Genomic DNA, 19,232 nt, shown 5'->3' with positions numbered 1-19,232 from the left:
TCGGCATGTTCATCTGAAGGAGAAAAACAAACATGCCAGCAGGGCTGGCGAAAGTAAGCGTAAGCGTACCAGTCAGTGCTTTCCAGGTGAGGGAAAAAGAGAAAGTCGTCGTCACCAGTACTATCCTGAATCTGTTGCTAGGGCAGGGTCAAGTCCGTTTTCAGACTACATCTTGGCAGATCCATTGTCGCGTCATTATAAACCCATTAACATGGAGTACGATGGATCCGATGACCCGGAGGTGCATATGGCAAGATTTGAAACTATGATCACGTTACATCAGTATACGAAAGGGATTAAATGTAGAATCTTCTCCACTACACTGACTGGGATGGCTTAGCAGTGGTTCATTCTTTTGAACAGTTACATAACGCCTTCATGTGCCAATTCGCAAGTTCTAAGCGTGCTGCGAAAACTGTTATGTCATTGATGAACTTAAAACAAGAACCTACCGAGACTATGAAGGAGTTTGCCGCTCGTTTCACCAAGGCATCTCAAATTAAGGGCTATGCCTTTATACATGGTTTACGACCTGGAGCTTTCTTTAATAACTTGCAAGTAAAGCAACCGCGGGACTTTGATGACATCCTGGCCCGGCTCTCGGGGTACATACAACTTGAGGAAGCTAGAGCTGCTTGAAAGACAGAATACAGTGGCAATAAGCCCAAGAAAGTGGAAAGCAGAGCTGAGTCATCAGACACTCGTCCGCAAGGAGAGCACCGTACAGGGGATTGCCACCATGAGTGCTGCCGGAAGAGGCGCAGCCAGCATACCAGCCCGCTCGCAATGAGCAAACTTATAGAGGAGTGAATAACGTTAATCGATTTACTGATCAAACCCCGCTGAACAAACCTCAAGAGGAGATTTTTCACTTAATCAAGAATGAACCTTGGTTTAGGGCTCCGTGAGACTTCGCTGCGGGGGCTCCTAAGCTTGAACCGAATGGTCTGCTCTGCCAATACCATAATCATTACGGACACCCTACAAAGTATTGTGGGCACCTTCGCCATCAGTTAGAAATTTTGGTAAGGCAAGGAAGACTAGATCAGTTCGTAAAACAGACACCACCACCATACCTGCAGGGCAATGATTATAATCCCAGGGCTGGGAGAGAACAATGAAACCAGGGAGATGATCACAAGGCTGCTCCTCCGCCCCGCGAGGAAAAGAGGCAAGTGCATATGATTATTGATGAAGAAAACGGGCCCATATCCAATAGGGCGCGGAAGCAAAACATTCGTTCGTGCAAGGTTGGAATTATGCCCAGTCAGGTCATGAGTGTTCGTAGCGTTGCTAGGGAGCCGAGTAGTTCTTTCGGGCCGGAGGATCACGCCGGGCTGGTTCACCCACATGATGACGCTTTAGTCTTATCTGTGGATGTAGCGTATTGCACTGTGCATCGCATATTTGTAGATTTGGGTAGCGCTCTGAATATAATATACAAAGACCGTTTGATAGCGATGGCTCTAGATGCCACCTTGAAACTGCTAGGCAATCTACTGTATGATTTTACGGGAGAATCTATTTTACCGCTAGGATCGTTGGAGCTACCAATGACGTGGGGAAAGGAATGGGCCTCGCGAACTCGTATCCTAAAAATTTTAGTGGTAGATTTTCCAAAACCAAGTTATAATATCATCATTGGGCGGCCTGCGTTGAATGCTTTTCAGGCCGTGATCTCTATGTACCACCTGAAGATGAAATTTTCGCTTGAAAATGACAGGGTTGGGGGAGTGATTGGGAGTCAAATCACATCAAAAGAGTGGTGTTTTGTCAAAAGCTTAACGGCCCCGGTTGGCTCCAAAAGAACACAGAGTTGGCAAGGAGGGCCAGCGGAGAAGATCGCCAGAGCTGGAGGAAGCTCGGGAAACACAGCCAAACAAGCTGAGATAGAGGAGATCGGGAGGTTTCCCGAAAAGCAACCAATGATTTCAACTGATGACAGATGTATGTTGATGGAGCTATTCCCAGGAAAGACAGGTTTCACTACTCGGGTGGGAACTGAGATGTCTCCATCCCTGAAGAAAAAAATGATAGAATGCTTGCGGCGCAATGCCGACGTGTTTGCTTTTACCACAGTCGATCTAAAAGGGATTGATCGGACACTAGCAGAGCATCGCTTGAATGTTGATCCAGCAAAGAAGCCGGTTATTCAAAAAATAAGGCATTTTGGACCAAAAAATGACGCGGCGATCAGGGAGCAGGTGAAAGCTCTGTTACAAGCAGGTCATATAGTGGAAGTGTTATACCCTGTTTGGTTGTCAAATGCAGTAATGGTTGAGAAGAAAGAAAAAGAATGGAGAATGTGTGTTGATTACAGAGACTTAAATGCAGCTTGCCCAAAGGATTGTTATCCTTTGCCCCGTATAGATCACTTAGTAGACTCAACCGCTGTGTGTGAGTTATTGTCCATGATGGACGCTTTTCAAGGCTACCATCAGATCAGCATGCACCCGGAAGACATAGCAAAAATAGCATTCACGGTGTGTTGCGGGGTTTTTGGGTTTGCGAGAAAGCCATTTGGGCTTAAGAACGCCAGAGTAACGTATCAGCGCATGATGGATACAATTTTCCAAAATCAAATCGGGCGCATCATGTCAGTATATGTCAATGATATGATGGTGCAAAGCAGAGCTGCCACTTCTCACCCATCAGACCTGGAGGAGGTGTTCAAGGTTATCCCACAGAACAGGCTAATGTTGAACCCGAAGAAATGCACATTCGGTGTCAGAACTGGAAAATTCCTGGGCTATCGAGTGACCCCGTAGGGCATTGAGGTAAACAAGGATAAAGTACAGGCTATTATGAACATGACACCACCCAGGAATGTCAAGGAGGTGCAGACGCTAAATGGGAGACTCACGGCACTCGAGCACTTTATCTCTCGATTGGCAGATCAGTGTTTACCATTTTTCAAAATTTCGAGGAAAGAAACGAAATTCGACTGAACTCATAATTGTCAACAAGCTTTTGAACAATTGAAAAAATATCTAGCAGAACTCCCAGTGCTTACTAAGCCGAGAGCTGGCAAAATCCTATACTTGTGCATAGCAGTGGGGACAGAATCCTTAGGATCGGTCTTTATCAAGGAAGAACGGGGGCAGCAGATGCCAATTTACTTTATCAGCAAGATGTTACAAGGGGCATAACTGAATTACTCCGAGATTGAACGGGCAGCACTGATTGTGCTAGTCACGGCTCGTCGGTTACGCCCATATTTTCTGGTGCATAAGGTTATTGTGCGAACGTCATTGCCATTCAAACAAACGCTGGGGCGACCAAATCTGTCAGGAAGAATGGTGAAGTGGGCAATCGAGCTGAGTGAGTACGATGTAGATTTTGAACCAGGGACTGCGATCAAAGCACAGGCACTGGCAGATTTTATACAAGAGACCACCAGAGCAGAAAAAATAGAAACCCTGGAGGGCATTTGTCGACAGGTCCGTCACCAAGGAGGGTTGCGGTGTGGGCATCTATATCCAGTCCCCCGCGGACGATGACTTACAGTTCACCGATAAATATGAACATTTATCTAATAACGAAGCCGAGTATGAAGCTGTGGTCAAAGCTTTGAGGATTTTGTCAGAGCTGGGGGCTGAATCCAGGCATTTGAAATCTGATTCACAATTGGTAGTGCAACAGCTATTGGGTGAGTACGACATCAGGGAAAGCCGAATGGCTACATGACATGTCAAGGCTAGGAAATTGATGTCTAAATTCCAGGACTGCCTCATTGAACAAATATCATGGGAACAAAACAACAGAGCTGACCTACTGGCACAGATGGCTAGCGCAGTCGAACATAGTTGGACAGATTTTGTGACTTTGCTTTTCGAGCCTAGTGCAAAAGGCGTACAGGGTGTCTTCAGCGTGGAAATAAGGGACGATTGGCAAACACCTATAATCCACTTTTTGCAGATGGGGGTACGGCTTGACCCGGTTATCTTTCAGCGCTGCCTTTATGGCAGGTATTGTATTATCAATGACCAATTGTATAAAAGGTCCTTTACTCATCCATTATTGAAATGTCTATCTCCGGAAGAAGCACAATTCGCTGTCAGGGAAATTCACCAGGGTTGCTGCGGGAACCACGCTGGGTATAAAGATTTAATGAGGAAAATTGTTAAGGTTGGGTTCTATTGGCCTACAATGGCAGAAGATGCCAAGCAGTTTGTCAAGAAATGTGAGGTCTGTCAAAAGTACGCCTCGCGCATTAATGTCCTGGGAGAAACCACGGGTACAATGTATGCCACTTGTCCTTTTGATAAGTGGGGAATTGATATCGTGGGGAAGCTTCCTACAGCCCCGGAAGGAAAGTGCTTCCTCATAGTGGCAGTGGACTGCTTTTTCAAGTGGGTAGAGGCAGAGGCAGTGACAAAGATTGATGAGTGTACCATTGAGAGGTTCTTATGGCGCAACATTTGCTGCAGACATGGGTCACCGAGAGTACTCATCTCCGATAATGGGACACAGTTTACTGGGAAACGGATGGAGGATTTTTATCACAGAATGGACATTGTACAACGCTTCGTATCTGTAGCACATCCATAGGCTAACGGCCAAGTGGAACTTACCAATCGCACCATATGTGAAGGGCTAAAGAAATGGTTGGAAAAGAGTAAGGGCAGATGGACGGAAGAGCTGGACGGGGTCCTTTGGGCTCATCGTACCAATCCAAAAACAGCTACGGGGGAAGCATCATTTACACTTGTATATGGTTCCAATGTTGTAATACTAGTTGAAGTACGTTTGGCATCACACAGGGTCTTGCATTATGACCCCATACAGAATGACGAGCTCCGACGCTTAGACCTGGATTTCATAGAGCTGAGCAGAGACGCAACTGTTCTCAGGGCTGCAAAGTATAAAAGCATCATCAAAGCAGGGTTCGATAAAAAAGTGACAGTTAGGAAATTTAACAAGGGAGATCTAGTGTTGAAGCGGACGGATGCGCTGCATCCAACCAAGAAATTTGATCCTAATTGGGAAGGCCCTTTTGTGGCAACAGAGGTACTAGGAGGTGGAGCATATCATCTATCTGACAGTGAAGGGAGGCCTTTCACTCAGCCTTGGAACATCAATACTCTAAAGAAATTCTATGCTCGAAAGGCTTACAATTTGAATCTATCTTTGTAGACCAAATACACTTTTTCCCCGCAGGGGCTTTAATGAGGTTTGGGACCAAGTTTCTTTAATAAAATGAGATTCTTGGTTTTAGGGTAATTATCCGTGTGTGACAGCGTTTCTCAGTTATACTGTGTTATTTATCTTTAACCAACCAAGAATTGCAGGGCTGAAAAATAATCGTGCTTGACTTCTAAAGTACGTACACGACACTAGGGGGAGTAGGGGTGTATACCCCGTATATGCTAACTACATTGCGATACATATCCTATTTTTTTGGGATAAAAAATTCAAAATTTTAGAATATCACCTAAGTTCGAGCTCCCAGAGCTGGCTTAGCGCGGGCAGCTACCTACACCGGATCCCAATGCTGGTAGTAGCGCGAACACGTAGAACCTAGAAGTTGCCTAAGCGCGAGCTCCCAAAGCTGCCTTAGCGCGGGCATTAAGTGGGAGAAAATTTTAGAATGTCGTCTAAGTTCGAGCTCCCAGAGCTGGCTTAGCGCGGGCAGCTGCCTACACCGGATCCCAATGCTGGTAGTAGCGCGAGCACGTAGGACCTAGAAGTCGCCTAAGCGCGAGCTCCCAGAGCTGCCTTAGCGCGGGCATTAAATGGGAGAAAATTTTAGAATGTCACCTAAGTTTAAGCTCCCAGAGCTGGCTTAGCGTGGGCAGCTGCCTACACCGGATCTTAATGCTGGTAGTTGCGCGAGCACGTAGGGCCTAGAAGTCGCCTAAGCGCGAGCTCCCAGAGCTGCCTTAACATGGGCATTAAGTGGGAGAAAATTTTAGAATATCGCCTAAGTTCGAGCTCCCAGAGCTGGCTTAGTGTGGGCAGCTTCCCACACCGGATCTTAATACTGGTAGTAGCGCGAGCATGTAAAACCTAGAAGTTGCGTAAGTCCGAGCTCCCAGAGCTGGCTTAACGCGGGCATTATGAGGGTTAAATTTTTCATATATGGCCTAAGTCCGAGCTCCCAGAGATGGCTTAGCGCGGGCATCCAGAAGGGTCAAGATTTCAAGAGCCGCCCGCCCAAGTTCGAGCCCCCAGAGCTGGCTTAGCGCGGGCATCAAGAGAGTCAAAATTCTAAATATCGATCAAGTCTAAGCTCTCAAAGCTAGTCTAGCACGAGCAAATGAGAAAATGATAAAAACAAGGTAAGTGAAATCAATTTATCACCAGCAACAAGTTTATCGTAATAAATAAACTAAGAATAGCAAAAGGGTTAAGAAATTCACATTGAATATTAAGTTTGTACATATACAGAATCAAAAGGGATATCTAGGCACACAATCTGGAAGGAAAACATATACACTTTCTAGCCTATCTATGGAGGGGCAGTCTCGGATTGGGGAGGAACGGAGACAGGAGCAGAGCCGGAGGGACCAGGGCTGGAAGAAGCAGAGAAGGGACCTTCATTGAAAATAGGTAAGGATCCAGAGACGTCAACATCGGGGAAAGGGTCAGGATCTTTGGACAAATCCCCGACCAGAGAGCGTGTGAAGTTGGCCTCGTCCTTGTATAACTTGGACAGTTCTTGAAGGACTTCTTCTCGGGAGGTGAGGGGGCCAGACAGGTCAGATGACAGAGGCATGGGGGGGAGGGTATAGCCCAAATTCAGCAAAGGACCGGGGCGCAGCTCTGTCCCCCGATAGGTTTTGCACAAATTCTTGAAGGATCTCAAGAAAAGGGCTGGAGAAAACAGGCTCCGTGGGTACATCTTCAGTGTAGAGTGCCACCGTAAATTGCTGAAGGGCGCAGTCCAGTGCTGGATACCACCATTCAGGGCTGACAGGAGCCTTGGGGTCTATGCCCAGCTTCGCGCACAGAGCGCTGTTGTCCAAGGACCTCATCAAGGCCCGCAGATCCAGCTTTGCCACTTGTTCGGCAGTGGCTCCAGTCATCTCCGCCCCTTTGCGACCAATTTCCATTATCATATAGGCCATGGCAGGGACAAACCACCGCAAAAAGTCGGGAGTTTTGCCGAAGGCGTCCACCGTCCCCTCAAACAGGATCTTGAGAAATTGATGACCCTAACTCCAGTCGTTGGTCGCGGGCCCTGAAGATATACCCCTCTTGGTGGGCTCTGATGTAGGCCTCTCTCCACCGCCTCTTAGACTCGTCGTACTCCTTGGAGTAGCGATCTTTGGATCTATTGCCCAACTCATGAGTCTCCCACTTTACCTCTTGAAGGGCAGACTCCAAGAAGTTCTTCTCAACCTCCAGTTCTGCCAGCCTGGTCTGAGCACGGGCCAGCTCTGCCTCTGCCTCGCTGAGGCGAGAAACTTCTTGGGAGGCCTCTTTCTCCTTAAGGGCCAGGGCAGACCTGGCCTCATACAAATTTCCCTCCACTTTATCGAAAAGTTCTACCTGACGCAGAGCCTCTGCCTTCTGGGCCTCTTCTTAGGGATTCACAGAGGGTTAGTAAAGAAATAAGAGGAAGGACACAAAGACACTAAGGAAGGGAGAATGTATACCGTCATGTAAGCGTGGCTTAGCGATTCGGCCAGCGCCTTGCCTGAGAACTTGCGAGCGATGGCCCGATCATCCGAGTGAACCCGGGCCAACATTTGTTTGTAGTATTCCCGCCCCTCCATGGTAGAGACAGGACTGATCAGCAGGGTAGTCCGATCCTCGGGACCACCTCCTGGCAGCTTTGGCTCCTGGGCAGCAGCTTTGCCCAGACGAACCGCTCTTCGGAGCCATCTTGGCAGCCCCTGGGCGAAGAGTAGACACTGGCTCCACATCGAGGATCTCTATTTCCTCTTCAACTGGCTCATCTTCATCCTCGTCCCGCAGCCCTGTGTGGACGGTGGATATGTGGTGATTTGCTCCAAAAATGGGCTGGGACGGCGAAGACTGGGGTGGAAAGGCGTGTAGGAAATCGGGACTGAGGATACGCCCTCTGTCATGGGGATGTCAATGGAGGAAGGGATCTCCGTTGGCCCCCCGAACTCCTGAGTATCACTGACTGTCTTGTATGTGTCAGCTTCGGAGGGAGCATCCTGAGGAATGTCATCCCTGGGTGTCCCAGCCCTGGCTGCATCCTCGATCGCTGGGGCTGGAAGGAGACCTTCGCAGTCTGCCATCCAATCCATTTTTGAGACAAGAAAAAGTGAGTCACCATTGGGCATATCTTATCATTATGAACACATAAACAACAACAACAGAACAAAGGGGAGAGAAGCAAAAAATAGTTTCCTTACCTATCTTTGAATTGGGGAAACGGGAGAACTGCCCGTTTGCCGTCAGGACTGAGATATTTTCTACCAAGCGCCTGAAGGGGAAGGGCTTAGCAGAATGAAGGGAGTTGAGTCGATCAAAAATGTCTAGGTCATGGTCAGAAGGGGGAGGAAGAGAGCAGAGCGGCCGGTTGTGCCTTTCTGGGTACTAGATCACATTAGTGACCTCGGCAAATGCACGCCATGTTCCTTTATCTGTGGAAACTATACAGTATTTATGTACAATTTTTTTATCGGAAGAGGGTAGTTTGCTCATAACGGTGGTTTTAAACTTCTTGTTGGTGGAAAAGCTGTAATGGGTATTGGTTTTCTTTAGGATTTGAGTTTGGCAGAACAGCTCTGCTGTATCTTGGCAGCCATGAAATCTTAACAAAATATGGAAGAAGAATGCTCTCCGCAGAGCTGAAGGGGCGAGCTGATAAAAGGGAATACGAAAGTAGTTACAGATTTCTACGAGGAATGGGGGTGGGGGTAAGCGCAGCCCTGCCACTGCTTGTTGCTCCCATAGAACAATACTGTTCTCCCATAAGTTGGAGGGGCCTTCAAGGGATTTATTATTGGGAAGACAAAAGGTCAAACCAGGGATAGGCCCCCGCAGGGCCTTTTCCAATCGTTTCATATCCCTCAAGCTCATAATCGAAGAAGGGACAGAGTGGGAAGACATTTATATGGTTTTCTATGATTATCTACCTAGAACTCCTCAAAAACAGAAGGGGCGACCTAGGTTTACAGTCACACAACCCAAGGAAGGGAGAACAGAAACAATACCTAAATCCAGTCGAGAAAACGTGAAGGGAGTTAATAAAATCCGGCAAGCATCGAGGAGGCGTTGAACTAGCGGCGGGAGCATACAATGATCGGAAAAGCTATGGAGGATGAATAAGAAAGCCGAAGGTGAAAAAATGGATGAATGAAGGCGAAGAACAGATATATATACGTGAGGGCGGCGCGAAGAACGAGGGTTCCACCGATCCAATCAAAGAGCAACACGTGGCATTTTTAAACGGGGGTTGCAACTAAAGAGACGCATTTTTCTGAAAATGGAAAGATGATTAGATGGGCTGGGGCCCATTTAACTGACAAGTATTTAATGCTCGATAGAAGAGAAAAAACAGCGCTGACAAATGAAGGGGAGGCGTCAAACAACCAATTAAGCGTAAGTAGCGAGAATGCTCAACCAGACTGGGGAGAGTAGCAGATGAGGAGTAAAATATGCATAGGGTAAACCTGATAGCACCAGAGTCATCAGCGCTGGGAACGAAAGTGAGGAAAAGAGCTTGAATAGTATTTTTGGGGGAAAACATGAGGAGCAGAAGCTTTAGGGCCAATGAGAGAGGATTTGGACGCTACAGGTGTCAGGGCTGACATGGTTAGGGAAGATGAGAGTGGGCAGAGGGTCAGATCTGGAATGAAGCAGGGAAGAGGCAACACTAGGACTTGGGCAGGGTTGGCATAGTCGGGAGGAAAGATTCAGGGCTGGCACGCACGCAGCGCTGGGAAGAGCGGGGAGCGTAACTGATCAATAACAACTTCGAAGATTCCTCCTAACGGCCAGGGTCACTATCAACCGTGTAATTACTAATTTACCCCTATGTCTATAAATAGGAGATGCGGTCATACATGTAACACACGCTATTAAAACACTTAACATAATTTCTCCTTCTTCGGCTTTAGCAATTTCGACTTTCTTCTTGATCCCTCGCACACCACAGGTGAATTTCTCTCTTCGCAAGATTGAAGGGTGTAAAATTCGAGCACATCAGTATCATTTTCTATTATTGAAAGTGTCATTTGAACATAAAAAAGTATCATTTTACTAAGACAAACAATGTCATTTACATTTATTGAAAATGTCATTTACATATAAGAATAGTACTCCCTCCGTCCCGTTAGTAGTTTCCCATTACTTTTGGGCACAAAAATTAAAAAGTGTGTAATTACGAAATAAAATGAGTTGTTGAAAGTTATTTAAGCATTATTAAGATACACTAATTACACAACACACACCAACTCTTCCCCCTTTCATTATCCAAATTGCCGACAGCAGGCGCTGCCATCTCTCTTTGGTCACCCTCTCTCTCGTCTCTCACAGAAAAAACACACACACACTGACGCTGCTGTCTTCATCCTACCCTGCTCTGATGACATCACCTCAACATCATTGCTCCGGAGCCTCCCTTAATCACTAAATAACGACCATGGTCACTATCGTCCTCCTGGCCACTTTTGGCCCTCACTCCCCTCAGCCTCACCACTTTCTCTAACAACACACACATACACGACCTAAAAACCATTTCTTCACCTGTGAAAATCCCCAAACTACACGAAAATAATTTTTCAAATTCCCAAATTCTAAATCATTTCACTTTTGCAACCAAATTCTATTTCCATTGAGGAGCGCCACCTCCGATTGAAGCTCATCTCTCATCTCCTTCCAGCCTTACCCCGATACCTCTGCAGCACCGCCGTCCACTCGCCTTTGGCACAATACTCTTTGGAAGAGTATCATCATCTCCATTTGTGAAGAACTCTTTATTCTCCCTCTTCAAAGTCATCAATGGTCACCATCTCCGGCAAAGATCAACTCATTTTTTGTCCAATCGCGCAATCCACGACGTCGTTGCTGACTAAGAAACAAAGATCAAGGACTAGAGAGAGAGAGAGAGACGGTTAGGTTTTAGAATGAGAACAATGATTTTTTTATATGTCGGGTCCATTCTAGAGATTCTCTTGGACGACCGGCATGTCGAACAGAAATAGGTGGCAATACGATCTCAATCGCTATGTCAAAAGGAATGTAGTGGTCTAAGGAAGGCAAATGATTGACGGCAATAGGGTATGTCTTAACTAGTGAACTCTGCTTGTAGTAATCATCCGCTGAATCGTTCGCCTCACTGTAAAAAGAATTCTTATATTTAGTTAGCCTCAAATAAGTGTAATTTAATAGTAAATAAAAATAGCATACGTAATGGCAGTGATTGCATGAAAACACGGCATGTTGTCCAGGTTGAATTCATTGCATTCAAAACTTTGCTCGCGAAGGTCGACCATGAAGTTCGATCACCTGCACGAACCCACTGTATTTTATATCGGTGATCCTCTTGGTAGTGTAACGATGACTTTTTGTAAGCTCTACACTAAGCTTTTGTGTTGCCTCTTCAGTAAGATATTCGTCGCTAGCTTGTGCAGCCACAAGTCTGTCATCGAACCACTGCTCGAGAACCAGTCTAATTGCCTCTAACATGGAGCATATAGAAAGAGGTCTGGCCCATAGCAAACGTGCATTGAAAGTCTTGGCCGCATTAGATGTAAGAAAATTGTAATGGTTCACTGGACATTATGATCGGGCCCACTTCTCAGGTCCTACACGCATCAACTTATTGTACGCCTTCGGTTTCAAGCGCACCACCGTAGACATTGAACGTTGACGAGCCCATTTTTTGTGCTCTTTTTATGTGTCATTTAGGTCTAGATTGAGTCTTCTTTTTGTGTGTTTTGTGTCTTTTATGTTTGGGAGGACACATTTTGGGCAATAGGGCAGGTGGATAGGATCTTGGGCAAAGCAGGCTGCATGCTGCAAAAGACGCAAGGATTTGAGATCATTTATGGGCACAACAATCATACTACTTTTGCCCAGACCAAGTACCGTGCAGAATCCAGGGCAAAGCAGCAAGCCAAACATCGAGCAAGAACTGAGCAGAGACTTGACGCTGACTTTGAGGCAAAAGCTGGTGTTCAAGGGCAAATCAACAAGTCAGAGTTCGAGCAAAAACTGAGCAGAGAAATATGATGATGACTTTGGGGCAAAACCAGGCGTACAAGGGAAAGTGCGCACCCAAAGCGCACACCTATCAAAAGAAGGAAAGAAGAAGACGAAAATCCACTTACCTTTTATAGGGGGATCCAACCTGATTTACTTGCTAAAGTATGAGATGCATATTTGATTGGGCTAAGCACATAAGAGAATAAATCTCAGCAATCTTGGCTGCGCCCAGAAACCCTAGCTAATGCGCCCAGAAGCCCTAATCTGAATGGACTTGGCCCAAGGCCCACTACCATTCTCTATATAAATATGCATACCTCTACACCCAGAAGAAGGCTGGAGATGTTCTTACACTTTGACACTTTGTACACTTTACAATCATCACAATGTAGTCATTAGAGTAGTTTGGGTAGCCATGATTGTTGTCACGGCTTAGTTTAGTTTGTTTTTATCGTATTTTTATTTGCTCTGCCCAAAGTTGGTTTTGAGCAAAGATTGCTTTTCGTATGGACCTTCAATGTTAAATGAAAGTATTTTATTTTCTGTTAGTTCTGATTTATGCCTAATTGTTATTAATTTGGGGATTTGAGTGTGCTAAATTTGAGTTAAATATTCTGGAAATTGGTGCGTTTATGGGTTTGTTTAATGCTTTGTAGGAGATTTTAATTTAATTGGAGGAAGAGTGCTATGTTGGAGATTTTGGATCAGAATTATACTTTTGGTGCGGTTCATACTCTGGCTGACTAAACTTTCCAGAGCTAAATTTCATTCGCTAGAGTAGAGTTCTATAGCCAGAGCTGACCAATCTCCACAGAGCGGACTTTCACTAAACCAGAGCTAAAGCTGATAGAGCTGGCATTCATCTGTGCAGAGCTGAAGTCCATTCGTCAGAGTGGATTTCCTAGGGGTGAGCAAAAACCGAACAGATAGTCAAAATCGAACCGAACCGAACCATATTGGTGCGGTTCGGTGCCAATTCTATTGCTGGTCGATTCGGTTCGGTTCCAAAATTCAAAAACCAAAAAAATTCGGTTCGGTTTTGGTTCTGAAGTTTTGGTTCGGTTTTGCACCGAACCGAACCGACTAATATTACTATTTTATTAAATATTTATATTTTATAATATATTTAATTTTATTTTTAACCTAAACTAAGAAACCCTAAGTCTTCTCCCATTCTCTGCGCCGCTCGGCTCCTCCCATTCTACACTCTCACTCTGCGCCGCTCCTCCCAAATCTGCCCTCCGTCTCCGGTAGTCCGGCGATCGTCGGCGCGTGTGCAGGCGCGAGGCCCGCTGCCGTCCTTGTCCCCTGCCCAGGTGCGACAGCCCCCTGCCTAGGCGAGTCCGACATCTCCCTTCCCAGGCGCGACTGCGGACTGCCCGCTGTCGTCCTCGTCCGCCACTCCTCCGCGTCGCCAACAGCTCAGACTCCCCTTCCGATGCGGCCTACCCTCACGGTAAGTTTTTCGGCTTCCCCTTTTTAACTTCAATATTGTTATTGCAGATCTATTTAGTGAACTTTGAAATATTGTTGATTTAGTGGTGTTATTGTTGATTTAGTGGTGTTATTGTTGAAAATGGATTATGTAGTTATTTTCGGCTCCTCCCACTCTCCCGTTCCAGCCCGGTGTCCGACTGTTCGCTCGTCGCCGACTCCAGCCCAGACCAGCTGTCCCTGCCTGCCTCTGCCTGTCCATGTCGCCGCGGCGTCCCTCTTCCAGTTTCTAGTTTCCCGGAGACCCTCTTCAGACGTGAAATTTGCCATCGGTTCGGTGAACCGAACCGAAACCGACGGTTTTTTTGGTTCAGTTTCGGTTCAGTTTGGCACCTATGATTGGTGCGGTTCGGTGCCAAATTTGAGCATCGGTTCGGTTTTCGGTTTTGAATTTTTGGTTCGGTTTTGCACCGAACCAAACCGATGCTCACCCCTAGGATTTCCCATGCCAGAGCCAGAGCTAACAATCCCAAACCAGAGCTGAATCCTAGAGTCGACAGAGCTGAGTTCCAGAACTGAAGATTCCAGGACAGAGCTGACTTCCAGAACTGACTACTTCTACAGAGCTGACTTTTCAGCTCTGCCATGACTCGCCAGAGCTGCCAAGACTTGTCGAGCACGTTATCCAGTGCAATCCCCTGTGCGCGCACGCTGCCTTGATGTTTATCTTTTAGGGTTGATCAGTAGTCTATATATAGGGCTTAATATTCATCATGAGAAATAATTCTTCAGCCTTCAAACCAAGAATAGCTTCGACCTTAGGCAATCAAAACGATCTTTAGTTTAATTCTCGTTTTTCATAGCTCTTTAGTTTCGAGTTTTCATTCTAAGTTAGTTTTCAATTCAATTTTAGTTAGTTCTTCGTTTAGAGTTGTAATCAAGTGGCAGATTTACTTCTCGCGACGATTTTGGTATTTATTAATTACGTTTATTTATTAGTTTCTATTTGAATTATGTTTTGCTTTCAATTATGCAATTTCGTTTATGTTAAATTAGATTAGAAGCTTTTAATTAAAGTTATTTAAATTCTTAGTGTAGTAGCATTTAATTTCTAGTAGCCTTTACTTTATGCTTTTAATTCTGCCTAGGTTCAATAGTTTATTTCTGCTTAAGTTTTTATGTTTTGTTCTTTTCTGCCTAGTTAATTTTAAGTTAAGTTTTTATTTACAAGCTTTAGTTAAATTAGAATAATCAAAATTTACTTTACTGTTTAATTTTGCCTAGGGTTAGTAATTTATTTATGCTTAAGTATTTGAGTTTCGCCTAGTTAATTCTTAAGTTTAATTTCTAGTTAAGTTTTAAATCCAAGCTTTAGTTTAATTTTACTGCTTTCAATCCAATCTTTACCGCTTTCTTGTGATACAATTAGAAGCCCTTTAAGATCTTCCTTGAGAGATGACTTTGGGTCAACTTACCATTGCTAGAGTGTCCTTGTCCTATTGCAAGTCAATCTAGAGGTGTTTTAGGTTGAGTCAAGTTCTGTAATACCCGGGCTTTTGATGACGTGTTTAATTGATTGAATTTGAGTAATTAGGGTTTAGATCCCTTGTTTGATTTACTTTGTAAAGAGATGAAGAGTTATATGAAGTTTTGTTGTTGTATTTTAAAAATGTTGAGATGTTCTTTTGATGATGTGAGAATGATGTAGGATTTTATATCCGTATTTGAGTTTGAGTATTCAAATAATTCTAGATAATTATTTGAATGAGAACGGTGAACTCGGAAGTGAAATCTAAGTCCGTTAAGACGTTTTTGAAATTTTTGACTTTTTGACGATGAATAGTAAAATACGGCTATTTCGTCTTTTTGTCGACTTTCAAAATCTTACGTGCACGTCGTCGAGAAATATTCTTAGTTTTTCGATACGAGTCCAATAATGAAAGTTTTTACTTTTGGACGACGAGTGAATAGTAAACCGGGATTTCTCGATAAACGAACCGAGCTCGTTTATCAGAATTTCGAGAACGAGCTTGCGTTTTCTATATTTATATGGAATTACGAGTGTAATGAAAGTGAGTAGAGGTTGAGAGGGCGAGTAACGAAGAGTATGGGTTGTTAGTCGTTAAAACGAGACGAGACGAGACGAGATATTTAACGACTAAATATCTAACCCTACCCCACCAAAACCACCCCCCCAACCGCCCAAGTTCAGTCAAACACTCTTAACTCACGTTGATTTTCAGCCCACACACAACTCACACACACTAACACCTAAAACACACACACCATTCACGCATATACCATTTTTAGCTTGAGCTCAAGCTTTTGAGCTCCGATTTGAGCACCGAGATGAACGCCGATCATCTTTTCGATCACGTATCTAAGTAGGTAAGATCTCTACCTACGTTTTGATGGTTTTCTTTTCGATTTTCGTCGACGTCGAAAAACGTCGATTCTCGACTTTATTTTGAAACGACGTCGGATCGTCGTGAAATTTTAGTATGTTGTTCTTGGGTAGATGTTGAGCATGTTTAATGAAGGGAGTAAGAACGGAACGAACCGTAGCTATGAAACCCATGAGGGCAGCCCCGTTTTTCACATATTAGCTTGTCTTTCGATTTTTGTTTGATCGTTTTGACTTGATATTTGTGCTTAGGGGTATGCTAGAATCGATATATATTAAATTCGTATTTTTCCAAGCACGAAAATTGTATAAATTTTTAGAGTATGATTATTTAAATTCGTGAAGTTAGAGACGTTGCATAATGAATATTATTGCGTATATGTGTTCTACGATATCACATGAGCATGCTAATTGATTTACAATTTATGGATGATAATTGTTGAACGAAATTAAAACTGGAATTCTGTCAAAATTTTACAGCAGTTTCAAGCTTATGTTTCGATGAGTTTTCATTGCTTGATGGCTCTGAAATTTTAGTATGTTTATCTATGATATGTGTATTTCGTTGCTGCAAAATTTCATGTCTTTTGGATGATGTTTGCTATTTTAAAGATATTTTGAAAAATCCTTGACAGAATCTGTCAACTATTGGTAGACTTCACAAAAACGTTTATATCTATTAATTCATGAAGGATTTTGCATCACCGTTTTTTTTTTAACGAAACTAGACTTCAATACTTTTCTAAAAACATAAGATTTCAATTTTTATGACCTCTGAAACAGAGCAGTTTATTATTTCAAAAATGCCCTGTTCTGCTGTCATATTTGTCCAACAGTAAAAGTGTATGAGTTTCATTGTTTATTTGGCAGATCATATGAACGTTTTCTCTTGTGAAATTTTAACCAAATCTTCAAGGATACCTTTAGTTTTGGATGATTAAATTTGATGGAATTTTATTAAGGTTTGCCTTGGTTTCTAATGGCCTAAACAAAATTGGCAGAAATTGTCAATCTTTGACAGCCTGCACTAAAAGAGCAATATCTCCAAAAAACCTTTAACCTTTTTGGTTAACTACCATTTTTAGAGTGAACTACACTTCATGAAGTTTTTGAGATCAATTGGTATGAGAGTTTATGATGATTGAGTTGGTTGTTATGAATTTTTAAAGATGACACAAAAAACAGCAAAACTTTCTAGAAAACAACTTGATTATATTTGTTTTGATGGATGATACGATATGACTAAATGGTGTGAGTTGTGAGAGTTATGATTAACGCACATAAATGTTGGTATCTGACACTCGAACAATTGGTGTCGAGTATAAATGATAGTTTACTGATAAAGAGTTTTGATGATTTTGAATTGTTTGGTTTGCGTTGAAAAGATGTCAAGATGTTAAGTTTTGAGTCGGGAGACGAGTTCACGTAGTGAGATTCACGCGTTGAAATCTCGTGGTTGACATTATATATGAATAGGTCATGCCGAAATTTTTAGTGAAATTAGGATTTGAGCATAGTCAATTCTTGTTGACCCGTGACTCAAATACATGCCTAATGGATAGTTTAACTTCTAATTGGTTAATTAGACGAGATGAGAGCGAATAGATCTGCTAAGAAAGTGGACTTTTCGATGTGTTAAATATTTCTTTTAATTGAAGAGCTGCTAATTATAACATAAGGATGTTATAATTAATGAGTAATGACGAGAGATAATAATTGTTATATTGATTAACAATCAAGAGAGATGAACATTAGAGATACTAATGTTTCATAAAAGAGATTAGATTATTGATCGAGGTTTCTTTTATAACTTCTCATCAATTCTTCATAACGATGAAGGTCCTTTTGGGAAGTAACGACTTGAGGGAGAGAGTGACGTTACTCATTGATACAGAGACACAACGAGGTGGGCATTACTTTTACTATACGTATATAGAGATCCCCTGCGTGTCGTAGGCCTCTTATACGAATGAATGCATGAGATGATTTAACTGTTAATTTTAGTTTTATATATCTATCAAACGAGTTTAATGCTACCTTTGAGCAAGTTATTTCATGACAAAATCTTTGAGTTAAAGTTATTTCAAGTATTGTCTTGCCATAAAATGTTTAAATTTTAGTATGATATCTATCTGCTTTGGCTTTGCCAATGATGCAATCGAATTCGGGTCCTGAGCAGTTGATAGCTATCCTGCCAGGGCTAGTGTACACCAGTGACCGTGAGTCATCTAGCGGGTTGGCCGGTCAAGTGACCGTGAGAGGTGGCCATCTCTCCGGCACACAGTTTCAGATATGATAGATTACAAAAGAACTTAGTCTGATCAGACGAACTTTAAGAATCACAAATGAACTTAGTAAGCTTGGGCCTTTTTAGCGAAAAACTCCCTTGCTGTACTGATTATGATGGCATGACAATTTATAGTTTTGAAGCATGTATTTTTATACCTAGGCATACGTGCCCACTGAGTGCTTTTGTACTCAGCCCTGCATATGTTTTCTAAATGTGCAGGTTGAGCTGATGTGATGATGGTGCTGCAATGAGCGGAGTCTCCAGGGTTGTTAATAAATAGTTAACCTGTCTAGAATATGTCTTCATACATATGTCTAGCTACTTTCCGCTGCAAGATGTTGTTGATGTTATAGTATGTTATGTCATACTTTAAGTCTTAAGAGAATGGTTTCATACGATGTATAACTTGATTAATGATATTAATTAAGTTTTATGCTGTCTTTCATAGACTGTTCTCAATTGAGTATTAATGAATAAAAATGACGAGTTTTATTAAGCTGAGTAAGTTTTACGGCTATAAATGACGCCCCTTTTCTTCCCCTTCTTCTTTAACCCCATCCCTAGTCGTGGATCACTCGGCCTAACTATCCCTAGTTAGGGCGGGCTGTGACAGAGTGGTATCAGAGCGAAGGAAAGCTCTGAATTAGAAGTCTTGAGTTTAGTCTAGAATGAGTCACTAGACTAATAGTTATTAACAACCGTGAGCTCAGCGCACCATCACACCAGGCTCAACGAGGTATGTAAAATTTCAAAGTTTATTTGACGTTAAATTTTGAAGAGCATGATGTTGAGGTTATATGATGAGTTATGATGTTACACTTTGAAGATGCATAATTTGAGTTTGAGGATGACAACATGATTAATAATGAGTTATTATGTTGTAAGAGCATATGTTGATGTTACATGATGAATCATGAGAGAGTTTATATCATATGATGTTATATGATTGAGGGTGCATAATTATGAGTTATGATG

The 19,232-nt window shown here is 43.2% G+C and overlaps 1 protein-coding gene and 1 long non-coding RNA gene across 2 annotated transcripts; both read left to right on the top strand.

The window, feature by feature from the left end:
• Positions 1-1,181: 1,181 nt before the first annotated feature.
• LOC131023178 (uncharacterized) lies at positions 1,182-2,768 on the top strand. The gene has a single exon (XM_057952724.1). The coding sequence runs from the start codon at positions 1,182-1,184 to the stop codon at positions 2,766-2,768; it is 1,587 nt and encodes a 528-aa protein (XP_057808707.1).
• A 13,007-nt stretch (positions 2,769-15,775) lies between these two features.
• LOC131019493 (uncharacterized) lies at positions 15,776-18,731 on the top strand. Its single transcript, XR_009100288.1, has 3 exons — positions 15,776-15,951; positions 17,807-17,873; positions 18,477-18,731. It is a non-coding gene; the product is annotated as an uncharacterized LOC131019493 (long non-coding RNA).
• Positions 18,732-19,232: the final 501 nt, after the last annotated feature.

Source organism: Salvia miltiorrhiza, chromosome 4, assembly GCF_028751815.1.
Source record: "Salvia miltiorrhiza cultivar Shanhuang (shh) chromosome 4, IMPLAD_Smil_shh, whole genome shotgun sequence".
Taxonomy (NCBI): Eukaryota; Viridiplantae; Streptophyta; class Magnoliopsida; order Lamiales; family Lamiaceae; genus Salvia; species Salvia miltiorrhiza.
This window is presented reverse-complemented; position numbering and strand designations above follow the sequence as displayed.

Bases quoted from the DNA above. Each gene is read 5' to 3' on its own strand.
- LOC131023178 (XM_057952724.1), top strand. From the start codon at position 1,182: ATGATTATTGATGAAGAAAACGGGCCCATATCCAATAGGGCGCGGAAG.